We start from the raw sequence: 15,594 nt of genomic DNA, 5'->3' as shown, positions 1-15,594 counted from the left end.
AAAGCAACATTGGGATATATTTTAAAATCTTTCCCCTGTTGACTATCCTGAAATGTGAGAACCACGGAATTAACTTCACATGGCCTATATTTAGCATGGATATGATGAAGTTGGTTTCCATGACCAGGATTTATATGGACTACTTGTTATACTTTTACAGATACCCTATGCTACTTGTAGGAGACATACGTTTATGCTGCTACTCCTATTAATTTAAGTTAAGCTGCGCTAGTCATCAATTGGGGAGGATTTTGGGGTCTTGAATATTAACTGAAATGAAATTGTTTTATAGACAGTAAAGCTAGTCCAACAATTCCGAACGGAACACAGATGTACCAGCCTACATTCTCGACTATGCAGTTCCAACAAGCTCCAGTAACAAGTGAGTTATTTCCCTTGACTCAACTCTCTTTTTTTTTTTCACATATTTAATTTTGATTTTGTTAAAGGATCTCATATACAGGTGGAGGACAGATGTGTCTTACAACACAGTTCATAACTTGTATGATCTTTTATCCAAAAGCAATACTTTTATGATTTATTTTCATTCATTTGAAATCTGAAGAGCTGAAAAAATGGTTTTGTGTTTAAAAAAAAAATGTTTGGATAAAAGTTCATAAAGAGTTCACCTATTAAGTACTCAAACCAACAGACAGCATATAATGGTGGAAAATACCCTGATACCATACTTTGATTAAAATGCTGATCCAGCAAAAATTCCTGGACAGTTATCTTTTATCAATTAAATTGATATATATCCTCATATTATTCTCTACCCCAAAAACCAATATCTGAATGTTTTCCTGGCTTTCCTATCAGAATGTCTTCATCCTTATCTCTAAGAATGACTCCAATGGACTACACCTAGATGTTATGATTGGATGACCTTATTTATTATTGTTTCACTACTAATCAGTTTTATTCACTAGGTTCTATTTTGATCTGGCCTTTGACAGTCAAAACATTTGTGATATAGTCTTCCTGGTTTTACAATAATTGTAAGACTTAGCGGTGTACCAAAAATTAAGTTTGTTTATACTTTTTCTGGATTTTTTTTGTTTTTGATCCTATGGTTAAAGGCCAGATTCTTTTGATAGAAACATTCTTTTTATGTTGTAACCTGTAATGGTGATAGCCAGAATGTAGTTATGTTTTTATTATTTAATTAACACTGCTTTTTTAATTATTTTAATTTGGCATTACTGTATTTTGTATGTACCTACTTTGTACACTAGATGTATATTATTGATTTAATGTTTTTATTTTAACTAATATTTCACTCTTTAGTCATTGGGAAAATACTGTGTGTTGGGCCAAATTGATAAGAAAATAACATTGCCTATTCTGTTTATAGTACTGATTATTCAAAATCTGCATGGATTGAGAATCAAAATGATATTTACTTATTATCACAAGTAGATACAGTTTGTAATGTTGGATGCTGGTGTGAAAATTGAAACATTTATTCAAAATTCAAAAATGTAGAACCTTTAGCTAGTTGAAAGCTATCAAAACATTCTTTATACTTTTGTAGCTTGTAAGTGCAGTATTTTCCCACATGATTTGTAGCCAATCAAATTGTTTTATTTCATTCTTTTCATGCTCTTCCTCCTGTGTGCTTATTAAAATTGCTTTGGTCACCTGCATGTGGTGCTCATTTGCTTCAACATCTGCACCAAATTAACTATCGCCATGACAACTACAGTGCAGCCATTGGTAGTTAACCCTGCTGCTGAAGCTGGCGCCGCCCTGGTGACAGCCCCTGCGACCTTGATACCTACTAACGCTCATAGCGTAAATTACTTTGACCAGAATGGACAGGTAGTGTGTAATGAAGTTTCGCTAGATACAAGTTTAAAAGATTCATGAAAAGTCCGGGTTAGATAAACTGTTGAGGGGGATCCTACAAGCCATTAACTAATATAGTACATAACACAGTTCACAATGGGAATAGATGCACAACTAACAGTAATACTAATACTACTAATATCTTCTATTAATTTATTTATTACATTTTTTGTTTGTTTCAAATAATTTGTTTAAGAGGTATCTCTTGCCATTTTAGAATTATTTCTTAGCTAGAGAATTAGCTGACCCCAACATATGTATATTGTGTAGCTTTTTTAAAATGTATTTACAGAAAAAATATTGCTAGTTTAGCTAGAGACCTGATAATGTCTTCTTTGTTGAGCTTCAGTGCTGGCCAGGCATACTGAATATTTATCATTTTGTACAAATTACTAAAAGAAAATTGAATAATTTTTTTTTTTTTTTTTATTTGAAAAACTCCTTTTTTTTGTTTCTTTATGTTGTTTTTTGCAGGTTTTCATGCATGAGTATTATGCTTTTGATGTAGTACTGTACTGTTTTTCCATAACGTTCTGATTTTTAGAGTATCAATTTAGTTTTTATTTCAGTTTATTTTATTAATGTCTTCAAATCATAAACAAAATGTAACAGGCCATTTCTCATGAAAAGGGATTTAGATGTCTTTTTTAGACTTTTAGTCTGTTTTTGGTTAAATGTTTTTTTTTAAATGTGTTGGAACATACAAAATTTTCATTCAACTTTTAAAAAAGAATCCTCAAACTATTGATTTTATCTATTTGCTTTTATAAGAAATGATAAAATAACACTTTGGAGGAGACACTGATCTTTTTTTAGATGCATATTTTAAAATTTTTTGAATATTTTTTTTTTTTTTTTTTTTTTCTTTTTTCAATCCACTATTTTTTTAGGGTGAATATTTATGCATCAACACCTGTGTAAAGGCCAGCCGCAGCCTAAATAATTTCTGCTAAAATACCTTTAATGCCAGTTCTTTTGAAAACTTTGGAAACTCGAAGGTCTCTTTTCTGTTATACTAATGATTGTTGGAAATGGGTAAAATGAAATTTCTGGGTTTTTGAACAATGGAGAAAAAAACATTTTCTGAGTAACTTTCCTTACTTTCTTTTTTCATACAAGATGATACATGATTTTATATAGTTATTTTGAATGCTCTTCATTCAAATTGAAATATAGTTTCCTATATTTCTTTAGCATTACATTTTAACCCAGTGATTTTGTTTTCCCATGTCTTCAATTACATTATGAAGCTTAAATAGCTCAGAAATTGATGAATTAAGGTTTCCTTCTTGATGTTACAGTTACTGGACACCCTCCCAGCATGCCGAGATTTTAGGTTAGGCCAGTGTAGTAGGCCTACATGCAAGTACGTGCATGTACTTGAAGGTAAGTTGAAAAACTATGATATTAAATGCACACAGAGTTGGAGTGGGGACAAGCCTTGTAATTTGTCAGTCTTTTTACCTTTGCCATAGATTGAATTTTATGTGGTGATATTGCTTTTGAGAGGTGGTCATGTCATTATTGAATCATAGAGTGTGTTAGTGGAAATCAAGGGGCTTGTGGCCATCTGCAATTTAAAAAGATTATAGGAATGATATATGGTTGAGCTTCTACAACTTATTAATTTTACGGTCACATTTGATCAAACAAGGTGGTACCAGAGCTTATTTATGTTCAAGTTTCTGATTTGCCAATTGCCAGTTGACAGATCAATTCCTCTGAAACCAGAGGTGGCAAGGTTTTGGAACTTCTTTGGGTTGTTGACCTCATTGCTTAGCACTCTTCAAATGGTTGAATTCTTTATATGATCCAAAAAGTCAATATTACAGAAATCCTATGGGGAAACATGTATTGGCATTCATTGTAGTTTTAACCAAACTTGACAGGATAGATGTTGTCACAGTAGGGAAGACATTTCCAAATGTACACATTTGGTTCTACTTGATCCTACAGGATGACCACCAAGGCTGACGAAGCTTTCAATTCTCCATCTCCTATAAAGCAACAGGAGTAACAGTTTATAGAGTTGTTGACCTCAATGGTTTATGTTGTAATGACTTGGTTTGGATAAGGTGGCTCAACAGATTGCCATTATAACATAATGGGAAAACATTGCTGCATATATATTTGGTAACACTTAACCAAAGTTACACATTCTTGGCAGAAAAAAAAGTTATGTAAGAAGTACCAACTATAAACAGTTAACTTCTGCTGGTTATGCTTAAGTACCATTCCATATAAATTACAGACACTGCCAATGGTAAGGGTGATTCATGATGTAGAAAAACACATAAAAACGATATCTTTCTTTGCCTACAAATTTTTAAGTAACAATAGCCTTTTCTGTATTCAGACTTATACTTTTTAGGAAATCATACATTTGTTTCCCAATAAAATCAATTGAAAAATAACCAGATCAAGAACAATAACTCTTATAAAATGCCTGGTTCATAAGCAATTTATATAATTTTGAACTTGAAAGTGACACAACCGAATGACAAACTAAGACTGTTTGGGTGGTATGAAATGTTACTTATGTTATTTGGAAATAAAAATGAAAAATTTTTGAGTTTTTTGTCATGCAGGAATAACCTTGTGTCAGAATTTTATAAAGACTGTTACTTCTTCAATATAACTTGACCGTCAGCAGATTTTTGAATTCCAGATGAGGGATTCAGGCTTTTTAAAGTCTAGTTAATGGTTCTGGCCAGAGGATGCCAAGCAATGTAACATCAATTTATTTTGTCATTGTTTAATTAATATGAATTTTTTTTCTTGTGCTGAACTTAAACATATATTAGATATACATGTAGTTTATTTTTTTTTTAAATGTGATGATTTGAGACACTTCGTAAATCTTAAATATTAAAATGTACTTCCTGAAGATAAATTGTTTAAAATATGATCCGGAACAGTTGCAATATTTGATGATATTACAATGTAAAATTTTTCACTGTTTTTTTAATCAAAATAATTATACAAATATTGTGTTGTTTTTACATTACAGAATATGTTGAAGTTGTGGATGGAAAGGTGACAGTCTGTAGAGACTCAGTCCGAGGGAAATGCACACGGCCCATGTGCAAATACTATCATATTCCCGTAGAACTACCACCAGCAAAGTAGTAAAGCATCTATATGATGCTGATTTTAAGTCTAATTGACATTAACTACATGATTCCTGCCATTGGATAAAGAGTTGAAATGACATTTTTTATAACTACACAAGTGGCCATTTCAAGAGAAAGGTGCTATGTCTAGACATTTCTTTGTTTATCATCTCCGGTGACATCCAGATGTATGGTTGCCATATTTTTTTTTAGAATATCAACTTCTTTACCAATGTTTGTCCACTTTAAAACCACATACAAAAGGGATAACTTTTTATTAATATGCCGGATTGTGCCATGCTAAATATCTCCACGTTATAGTTTATATTGCTCAACTTTTCAACATTTAACCAACCTAAGAATGTGTTCACAGTAAGATATAATTGCTTGCAATTCTAGGCTATTTTTCAAAAACAAAATCTACGCAAAAGTCTAAATTGCAAGGGGCTTCTTATAGGTTATGCCATTATTGTATGGTCATATCTAATTGCAGTGCAGGATTCTGTAGAGTTGCTTTTGATAGAAGTTCTCATTTATTATTATTTGAATGTTTCTATGGTCATCTTTTAATTGATTGTCATTTTAGTTTGAAATTATGTCTATTGATAATGAGAATTGTGTTTTAATTATGGAATGTTCAAACAATCATAAATGGGAGCTAAAATGAAACTTGTGCTTTGTTGAGCTGAGTATATAAGGGCAGTCCTATGCTTCAACATAATCTTCATCAATGGAATTGCTGCCATGCTGATATCAGCCAATGGCTTAGTTATTTTTTTACTTTGTTAATGAGTTATTTAGGATTTTCAATTATATACCATTTACACCCCTTTTTCTGTTTAAGTGGTATAGTCCAGTAATGAATAGTGGTACATATCATAATGTGTAGAATTAGGGGTGTTATAAGGTTAATTTTGTTGTAAATTATACATTTTCAATGAAATGGTGCAATCATAAGGTGCACATTAAATTTGAAAAGTCACTAAACATGACATCAGAAAGAATTTCAGTTTTGTTTCGTTGTGGAGAAATGTTTTGAAGTTACGTTTCAATGATGTTCTGTTTAGTGACTATATTGTACACTGAACAAGTATCTTTTGTGTTTTATCGTAAAATGTGCCATATTTTTGAACAGAAGTCAATGATGTAATAATGTGTAAATGTGTATATTTTACCAATAATTATTTACAATTCTATACTATTATAATTTCAAACTTTTTTGTCAATTAACTGCAGTGCTTTAGTCAAAAATGAAATTTCAATTTCTTTATTTCAAAGAAATCTTTAAAATTTGAGCTTTTTAAAAAAAAAATTCATAGTTTAAAATTGATTTCTTCTTAGAATTGACCTTTTTTTATATTTTCGAAGCTTTTTTACTTGAAAAATGATGAATAAAAGTCAATTGTATCTTTATTTTATTTAGAAACATCAAAGGAATTTTCCTTTTTTTAGCAATTAGTTTTTTTTCTTTGTCTTATATTTCTGATGAGAACTTATAACCAAGTCGAATGATTTGATTTCAAATTTATTTTTATAATGTTATTTAGATTTTTTGTCTCAGAAATATAATGGTTTAAAAATGTTGTCTCTATTCAAAACTAAATCATCTTGATGTTGTAAATCTTAAATATTTTATATATTTCACGATAGTGCTGCTCTTCCAATCATTTAAAATGATTTTATTGAAGTGCCATAAAATTGATAAATATTTCTTTCCTTTCTTTATGAATTTACTGTACAATTTGCCATATAATTATAGATCTCTTTCATCCATAAGTTATTATTTGTTTTGATACCATATTGAAATTTTCTAAAAGAAAAATCACCCTTAAAATGATTGAAGTTCAGTCTTCTATTTTATTTTCAAGATGAACTGTTTCAGAATTTTTGATGAATTTCCTAGCATTTTTAATATGTTTTATGCTGTCTGTATTATTTAATCATAAAAAAAGTCACAGAATGTTAATGAAGTTATTTGATACTTTTCGTTAGTTCTATTTCTTATATTTGAGCATTTATTAGTATTTTTTACAAATTTAGAAATTTTTACGAACTTTAATCCTTCTGGTAGGCATAGACTTTGTTTGTTCTGCATACTCTTGCTGTTTTGAAAACTGTGTTAACTCTTAAATTTTTTTAAAGTGTGGTACGTAATCTCTCTTACTTATGGCAAAATCCAGATATTTCAGTCCGTATTGAAAATGTAGTAATTTTCAACACCACTAATTTGCATCACAGGAATGTGCACAAAATTGTTTCAGGATTAGTATTTGTTTTTGTGTTACAACATAATGGCAATTTTGGTTTGGGTTTTTTTCTATGGGAAAAATATTGTAAATTAAAACAATTCAGAATTTTTTTATTTTTTTTTTATTTTTTTTTTTTTAAATGATTTGTTATGCATATTTATAAGAGGGATTACTTCCACCTTGTCAAGTCAGATGAGTTCATTTTAATTATGCCATATCAACATATTGTTACTTTCTGAATTGTTTACATGACATTTGTTAAATTGTGATATTATATGATGTTAGTGTGTAGTTTTAAAATCATTTGTTATGGTTTTTTAAGATATTGTCATTATTTTGAACATTCAAATCCAATCTCTGTCAGATTCAAAAGTCCTGAAAACATTCAAGGTTATGAAATATATTCAAGAACCATGTTTTTCTAACACCAAAACCAAATTTATGTGTTCTGACTTTGAGTTGGTGCTTTTTTATGATTTGTTTCTTAGTTTTGTATTTCTTTCTCTTTGTTAGATGCATTTAAAATGTGTCTTTCTAGTTATTTGCACAGATCAACTTAAATGGGATGTATGAAACAGTAATTGTTATTTTTATGAATTATTCAGAAATATAAAAATGAAATATTAAAAATTTATCAATTTTCTGATATTGTAATTTAAGAATTGAAAAAAAAAATGAAATTTTTAAAACAAGATTAATTGGTATTCTTTAACTACTTTCAATTATTTTGAAAAATTACTCTTACAATCTGTCCAATGAAATTTTTCTCACAATATCAACAACTGCAGAGATTGGATATTTTAGTATCATTTTTTTTGTATAAATTGTTACTGAACCACATTTGTATCTATCTTAGTCACTGCATGTATGACATGCGGTAGGGAATGTGTTCTTTGTTGTATGAATGTTACTATGGTTACTAAATATTATCCATTTTATGACATGTACATGTATATACTTTTTTGTGATGACTGCAAATCATGCTGTATATGGATAGATAAGGAACATCAAATGTTCGCTTTCAAGATATTTTGGTGTATAATAGAGATTTTGTCTCGGGCAAAGTTTTTATATGAAATCCGAGGAGTTTTATGCTTGCATACCCGTTTTGTCAAACAATGTACGGTATGGAATAATGTATTGTAAAATGGCTTTGTTTGCTTTTGTGTGGACAGTTGAGGTAGCATCTCTTCTGAGAAGAACTACTTTTGAAAGTCACACATTGATCAATATAGGTGTTTTGTCATTACGGACAGATGTAGAGAATGTTAGAAAAAGCCTTATAATAAACAAGGCTTCAAACAATTTAAGTTACAAAGGAGAGCCTCAACTGTCCAAAAGGGCTGTCAAACAGTCCACAGCAAGTGCCCATCAATATATTAGCAGCTGCTTTTGATTATGAATGGTCTTCCAATCAGATTTAAAAAGATTTTGAAGCTGCTTAGAGAGTAAGCTTACCTTCAGATTCTAGAGAATTACACCAAAGAAGACAAATCTGATTGGAAAGACTAAGTTTTAACAAGCATTGATTGAAAAATTGAATTTTATTAATAAATATCTTGGAAGAAATGGCAAAATTAGGAGTACAAATCACGGCTTTGATTTAACAATTGTAGATGGTACAAATTATATGCATGCATACTTGTAGAACCTGCAGCCATCAGTTTTATTATATAATTATCTTTGTCAGCCGGTGATGGTTTCATTTCAACTCACAAATCATCATTTGTTTTAATTGATCATCATGTGCTATTTGCACACGATCCACATACGAGCTATAACATGTAGAATTGCTTATGCTTATCTGCTATTAAGTGCGTCCATTAGGACATAATGTTGCTTACAGTGTGTTGTTTGCTTTAGCTTGTAAAGACTCTTAAAGAGACGCATAAATAAATATAAGTTTTAGAATATAACCATTATACATACTAGTACTGTGTTGTGCTCTTTATCTGCATGATCTCACTTCCTGTCGACCTTTGACCTTTTGCAGTTGCCTCTAATTGGAGGTTTTAGAGTGTTTCTATATTTACACCATGCAGAAATTTTAGCCCGCTGGCATGTCATCCATTTATGGACCATGTCATTAATTTGCCTTCAAGCAGCAATGGTATTCGAGTAAAAGTCTTGGTGACATTGGCTTCTAAGTAGCCATTTGATTTTTAGTTCGAATTTTTTAAAACTAGAGTAAGATTATTTGGTGTATTATATTGATAAAACAGTGGAAAGAAGTATTCACTTTATTTGAAATGTAATTTACATAATCAACTAATACCAGAATGCATTTATCATAAATTACAAAATTGATTTAGCTCCAAGACTATTGTTTGAATACCAGATGTTCTATCTATATACAAAGCTTTGGAACAAAAGGTATTGATACTCTGTTCTAAACAGTAGCTGGTGCAATGTGTGTGTGTCGGTTTGTTGGTAGAGTTTTTACTAAGTCGCAAAAATATGAAGACAAATTGACGTTAAAAAAACCTTGTCTTCTACAACTTTGGTGCTAAGAATCACATGATGTACGTACTAAATCGAATGTCAAGTATGACGAACCGGTGACCATGTTTGATTTCATTAATTTATGTAATATATTTCCATTTTATAAAGAGAAATGAATCATAATAAAAAATTTAGTTCCTGTACTTACCTTACATTCATAAGATAGACTTTGGTTGGAAAGTTGGATTGTCCCAGAACCATGATGTTTTCTTCTCTAGACTTCATCAGTTAAGTTAGAAGGCCTCCTCGGGATGAAAAAGTTGCCCATTCTTTTTGTTATTCAGGCATTAACCTTTGATGGTCGACAACTATTTTACCATCTATATCGACGCAAGGTATGGTTGGGTTGCCGAATTGTTTATTTGGGTGTAATATGCATAGAATCGAAACTAATAATTTGACCAAAAAGGAAGACCCAGTGTTCATAATGTTATCTTGTTAAAATTCAGACATCCTTTTTTTTTTCAAAGCCGGTCTCATAGTATGCAATAAGCAGACACGTTGTTGCCTATTAAATTGACTCAACTAATGGCAAATTTGATATAAAGGTTTAAGCAGTGTACATTTATGATATTTGGCCCTTCTATTTCTCTTTGAATTTTGATTGGAGAGATCTATACTAAAATAATTTATTGCTATTTTGTTACGCGAGTAATCGCCATACAAATTGCAACTAAAATATTTAACATGTAATAGAAATTCGATTTTGATTATTATTTTAAAACCATCGTTTAAAATATGCAATATATTTTACAGGGAAATATTTAATTGGTAATAGCGTGTTAGCTGTAAATGTCGGTCTGTTGTCAGTTTTACAAAAAGTTTAAATAGTCGTAACTTATGGCATCATAATATAAAATAGCATTGTGACGTCATTACTTACTATAAGGTTTATTCCTACGACTTTTTGTGAAATCGACCACTGGTGCACTGTTTATTGAGTAGTCTTATGTGGCACTTGGTAGGTAATTTGGGAAATGCTTATTTATTCTTGTAACTTTGCTGCTGGCGCCGTTCAAGCTTTGAAGAATCGCTTCATTTAATACAGCTATGTATTCCATGCATTTATGTTGAAATACATTTTGCTCTTTTCTATTGGTCATGTAGCCTAAATTAATCTTGCCAATACACATATAATCACGTATTCATCGATAGAAAGCCCACCGAGTAGCTTCAATAGTGGTGCTGAAATGTTAAGTAGCATAACTTTTTTTTGTAAATTTGAAATATTCCAAAATGATCTCAGAACTATTTTTATCTTTTGTTTGTTGAATCTCTGTATGTTTTGTTCAGTTCCCAAAATATTTCCTGGGTGCCAACATTAGATCGGTTAACGAATGTTAGAGTATATCAACCACCGGGAGGCTAGCTAGCAAGCAAGTCTGGGCAACAAATCCACGCTTTTCAGGCTTTACTCCTGCAACCAATCATCAGTGAGAACTGAATTAAGTTCTGGATAGTTGTATGTTATCCCAGCATGCATTTAAGTAGGTCGTGCACTTTGACATGCTGGCACCTTTCTGTTGTAGTTGTTCTGACCAAAGACTTGTCTTCCAGTGTATTGTCGAATCCCGAGTCAAACTCGGTTATTTTCGTTATTTATCGAAAATTTTGTTTGTAAAACGTTTGTTTACGTTTTTGTTAAGATATTTTGTAAATATTTTTGGTTGATAAAACATATTATTTCAAATTAAACCGAAAGACAGTAATTGATTGATAATTTTTCACAGTCATTTTTGTTTTCACCTGGATTCAACCATATCGTCACAAAGTGATGTAAACATTTTTAATTGTTCTTAATATATAAATCAAGTAAATTGAATTATTCGTCCGATTTGTGTGGCCAAGCGTATTTAAATAAACCCTTATCATCCTACAAAAATACTACCTCTAAACTTCCGTGGATAACTTAAATTGATTGTTTCGGTCTTCCAGTCTGAATTTATTTCATTTAATCGATGTAAAATGACAAAAGTTTTAATAAACAACCGTTTGAGGATAAGCGATACGAATGGTGATGTGATTTTCATTAGTTACTTTCATAAATCTTTAATATACTTCTCGGGTAGCGTAGGTGAAATGACAACCATACTTCATGAATTACACAAAACAAACTTCAGAATCACTGATATACTAAGTTAGTGGTACTAGCACATAAAAGGTAAGGTTCTACAATTGACATATACCGGGTATAAAAATAATGTAAAGCAGTTTGATAGGGTTTTAGTGTTTCTTGAGGCAATTTGAAATGAAGGAATTTCAGGTGGTCGTTCACTCGTTCACATACGAGTATAATAGTATATTTTCTAAGTCGCTAAATGTTCAAGAGTATAAAGCTGCATGAAGCCATGATTCCTGAGGGAGTTGCATTTAGACACCAAATTACATGTACTAGTGTGTATTGATAAATGTTGCACTAAAAAAACCAACGAACAAAAGAGACAAATATTAACTGGAGGTTTAGACGGATGGAGAATAACAATAGCAACCTTGGTATACCTCAGCCGAACAGATGTGTATAGTGAAACAAGAAGAAAGACCATATCGTTTAACAAAACTTTAAAGCGCACAACAACAACAAAAACAAATAAAATGAGGTAGAATAAACTGATTAGAAAATCAATTCATGAAAATACATAGAATTTGAAATTGAGTAAGTAACTCGATTGTGATATCAAAAACCGAAGGCGTGAACAATGTGTCTTGATGTTATTCGTGGTGAAAGCTTCCTCTGCTTTTTAACTAATTTTATTGAGTTTGCAGTGGTATGAGGTGAGTATTTATGTCCAGAAAGAAGTTTCACCACATGCACAATTCAATGTATCATAAGAATTCGTCCTAATTAGAAACTCGCAAGGAAATTTCGGGAATTCTATTATCGAAAGACAACCCACGTTGTACTCTATAAGAAATAAGTAGCAAACTTAAGATTTACAAATATTGAAGACTTAAGCCAGGTCATATGGATTTGAACAATTATGAACCTGATAATTATTGTAATATACATGCGTCTACTTTTCATAGAACATACTGATTTTCTATCCCACTGAGATCAAAATATATTACTATTTGACATCAGTCCTTTACATACTACATACATACTTGCATTGACTATATTGTACACATTTTATATACTTAAAACGTATAAGATGTAAGATTGCAACATTGAAATGTATACTAGTAAGCGTTGTTAAGTGATACACGTAATATTCATTTGAAATCAATGAAGCTTGAATAAAATAAACTCTCTATTTTAACTCCTTCTAGAAATATATCAAAGTGAAATAAAGCTGTGAGCAATAACAAAATTTAAAAAAAATACATGGTATATCATCGGAAGTACAAAGATGTATTTCAATGAATATATCGGCAGATAACACAGAAGATTCAAAATAGAAGGGCATTTCAGAGATAAAAAAATATCAAAGAGCAAGACAAAGACGTAAATGCAGGAGACAAAGAATATTTACATATCCAAACTTGAAGATAAGTAAAACAAGACAGTGCATAAAGAAATTAAAAAAAAACTAAAATTTTGAACAGCCTAAAATAATGACAGTAACCACTTACAATTTACGTGTTAAACCAGGCATAGTCCGGTGCAAAGAAACACATAAAACACATATTCCATCTATCAATGTCATAAAGATACAATATATATCCAGCAACTGAAACAATTAAATATATTAGTGTTTACTCATTGATGACTCCTTCAAATATTATTTACAGAAACATATTGGAACAGAATAAAAACAAGAAAAGTAATGTATATAACGAGTGTAAGTTTTAATTCCGTTTCTAAACACAATACTCCAATTTACAAAATAATTATTTGCAGAGAAATAACTAGTGTGAGAAAAGGTTTAAGTCAATTCTTTCCTAAAGCACACGAGCCCTCCACCTTCTAAGATTGTGTCAAATTAATACATATAAAATAATTGCAACTGTTCCAGTTTTCTTAAACAATCCTGACGAATAGTATAAAATTTGTACTAATTTAATAAACTCTAAAAAGGTAAAAAAAAACTTTCAAAAATGAACGCACAACCCAAAACAATCCTAACCAGGTGAACTGGTGGAGTAATTTTCCTTTTCCGGAAACATTGCCAAGGTGATTTCAAATAAAGAAGTAAAACCTATAACGAAATTTAATTGAAGATAATAAATTGTGATAGAGATCAACACTTTTAATCTTTACGATGGTTATTGTGTACAGGAGGCTGAGACTATATATATACAAAAAAGTTTGATAAATAAATCGCTCACGTATTGGATACTGAAGTTGTAAAACAACACGGCGAATTACTGAATTGTCGATATTTAAGAATTGTTTTAAAGGAGTCTTATAACACTACCACCAAAATACTGGGAGCCATAAACCTGTTACTGAATGTAGCCTCTAATTTTCCAGTAACTCGTGCCACCTTTGGTTTACAGATCAGACAAAAAGAAAATCGAACAAATCTGCACAGTCATTGTCGAGATCACTGTACCATTTTGATCAACAAGTTTCCGGGGGCGTTTGCAGAAATAAAATCAAGTTAACATGAATTAAAAAAAAAACAAGTGGTACATCAACAATTAAACTCCATATGAAGAAGATGCAGTGTTATATTGATAAATGACAAATTCACTGTACGGAGCGTCTACATTTTTTGTAATGTTGGTAGTAATTGTAAATATATTCTTTAACTGTTGGATTTTTTATGACCATGCTGCTATTTTAGAACAGATAGCAACGACAATATTTTTCTTAAACAATGTGGACCAACACAGAAGAAGTGCAATGAAATAACTTATTTAAATCCAATGCGCGGGTCGAGATAGTTTAGAAAGAAGGGTCTTTTTGCCCACAAGTGCGCGATTTTAATGCAATTCGCAAAAAGGGGCGGATTAATGACATGTCAGACAACAACAAAACAATTATCTTGACTAATCGACAGCACTAGATTATGTAACACGAATTAATATTTCTTTTATTTTCATTAATCGCGTACTTGCAGTACTTTTTGTTAATTGATAATATAAGGATAATTCACTTTAGTGTCATTATCATGTTCTCGTGCATAAAACAAACACAAGGGAAAGTACACATTGGAAAATATATATGTTCAATACAATATGTATGTTTATAAAAAACAAATAGAAATAAAAATATTATGAAAATAAATATATACTTATTATTATTATAATAAATGGCAGAAACAGGTACATAGTGCACGCAACATGAAAAAAGCTCGTATACATATAATCATACATACAGTATATGATATCTATATATTTTGATTTTCAGACACTAATAAATAACGGTATTTTACTGATACATGCATGATGTGTCTAAAAACCCAGGATATACTCAATTATTGGCATTTGTTTTGTAAAAATTCATTTTGCTTAGGGGAAATATTTACGGTATTAAAGCCATTGTCGCAAGTTTAATGTTATATTTCACCTATTCCAAAAATTCACCGAAATATGGATTTGTTCCAGTACATCTACATTCATAAATAAAATATTTAGCTATCATAGAAATATGTTCGGAGGCAACATGGTAACCTTGCTGGACAACGAGGCGGTGTGGGAATGTGTTTATATTTCATTAATATGAAAGTATATATATATATATATAAAATATTTGTTTACATAAATATAATTGATTAAAATGTTTGATAATTTGCAGTGGGATAGCAATTTGTGTTTGCGTCTTTTAATTAGACAACTGAAAACGAAACTAGAATGAATCAGTTGAAAAAAAAACGTGAATCTTTCGTCGATTTTCATTTGAAAAAAAATGTTCAAAGATAAAAGCTGATAAATAGATTTGATCCTCTATCCTACATAATAACACCTAGATGAACTGTCCCGTACTACCATACATCGTG

General features: G+C 30.7%; 1 protein-coding gene across 31 annotated transcripts in view; it reads left to right on the top strand.

Annotated features, from left to right (window-relative positions):
• Positions 1-11,534, top strand: part of LOC148624830 (muscleblind-like protein 1) — a 134,068-nt gene extending 122,534 nt beyond the window's left edge. For 29 of the 31 annotated variants that reach the window (XM_088567769.1, XM_088567768.1, XM_088567786.1 and 26 more), the window contains 4 exons: positions 293-382; positions 1,706-1,821; positions 3,150-3,234; positions 4,859-11,534. In XM_088567769.1, coding sequence (XP_088423895.1) covers positions 293-382; positions 1,706-1,821; positions 3,150-3,234; positions 4,859-4,977 — 410 coding nt within the window. In that variant the 3' untranslated portion in view covers positions 4,978-11,534. The remainder of the gene's footprint in view (positions 1-292; positions 383-1,705; positions 1,822-3,149; positions 3,235-4,858) is intronic. The other 2 variants (XR_015919786.1, XM_088567794.1) reach the window with 2 other exon arrangements.
• The last annotated feature ends 4,060 nt before the right edge of the window (positions 11,535-15,594 follow it).

Source organism: Perna viridis, chromosome 2, assembly GCF_037379345.1.
Source record: "Perna viridis isolate PV_CMFRI_1.1 ecotype Kerala chromosome 2, ASM3737934v1, whole genome shotgun sequence".
In the NCBI taxonomy this organism is placed as follows: Eukaryota; Metazoa; Mollusca; class Bivalvia; order Mytilida; family Mytilidae; genus Perna; species Perna viridis.
Note: the sequence above shows the minus strand (reverse complement) of the source record. Positions and strands in the feature narration are given on the sequence as shown.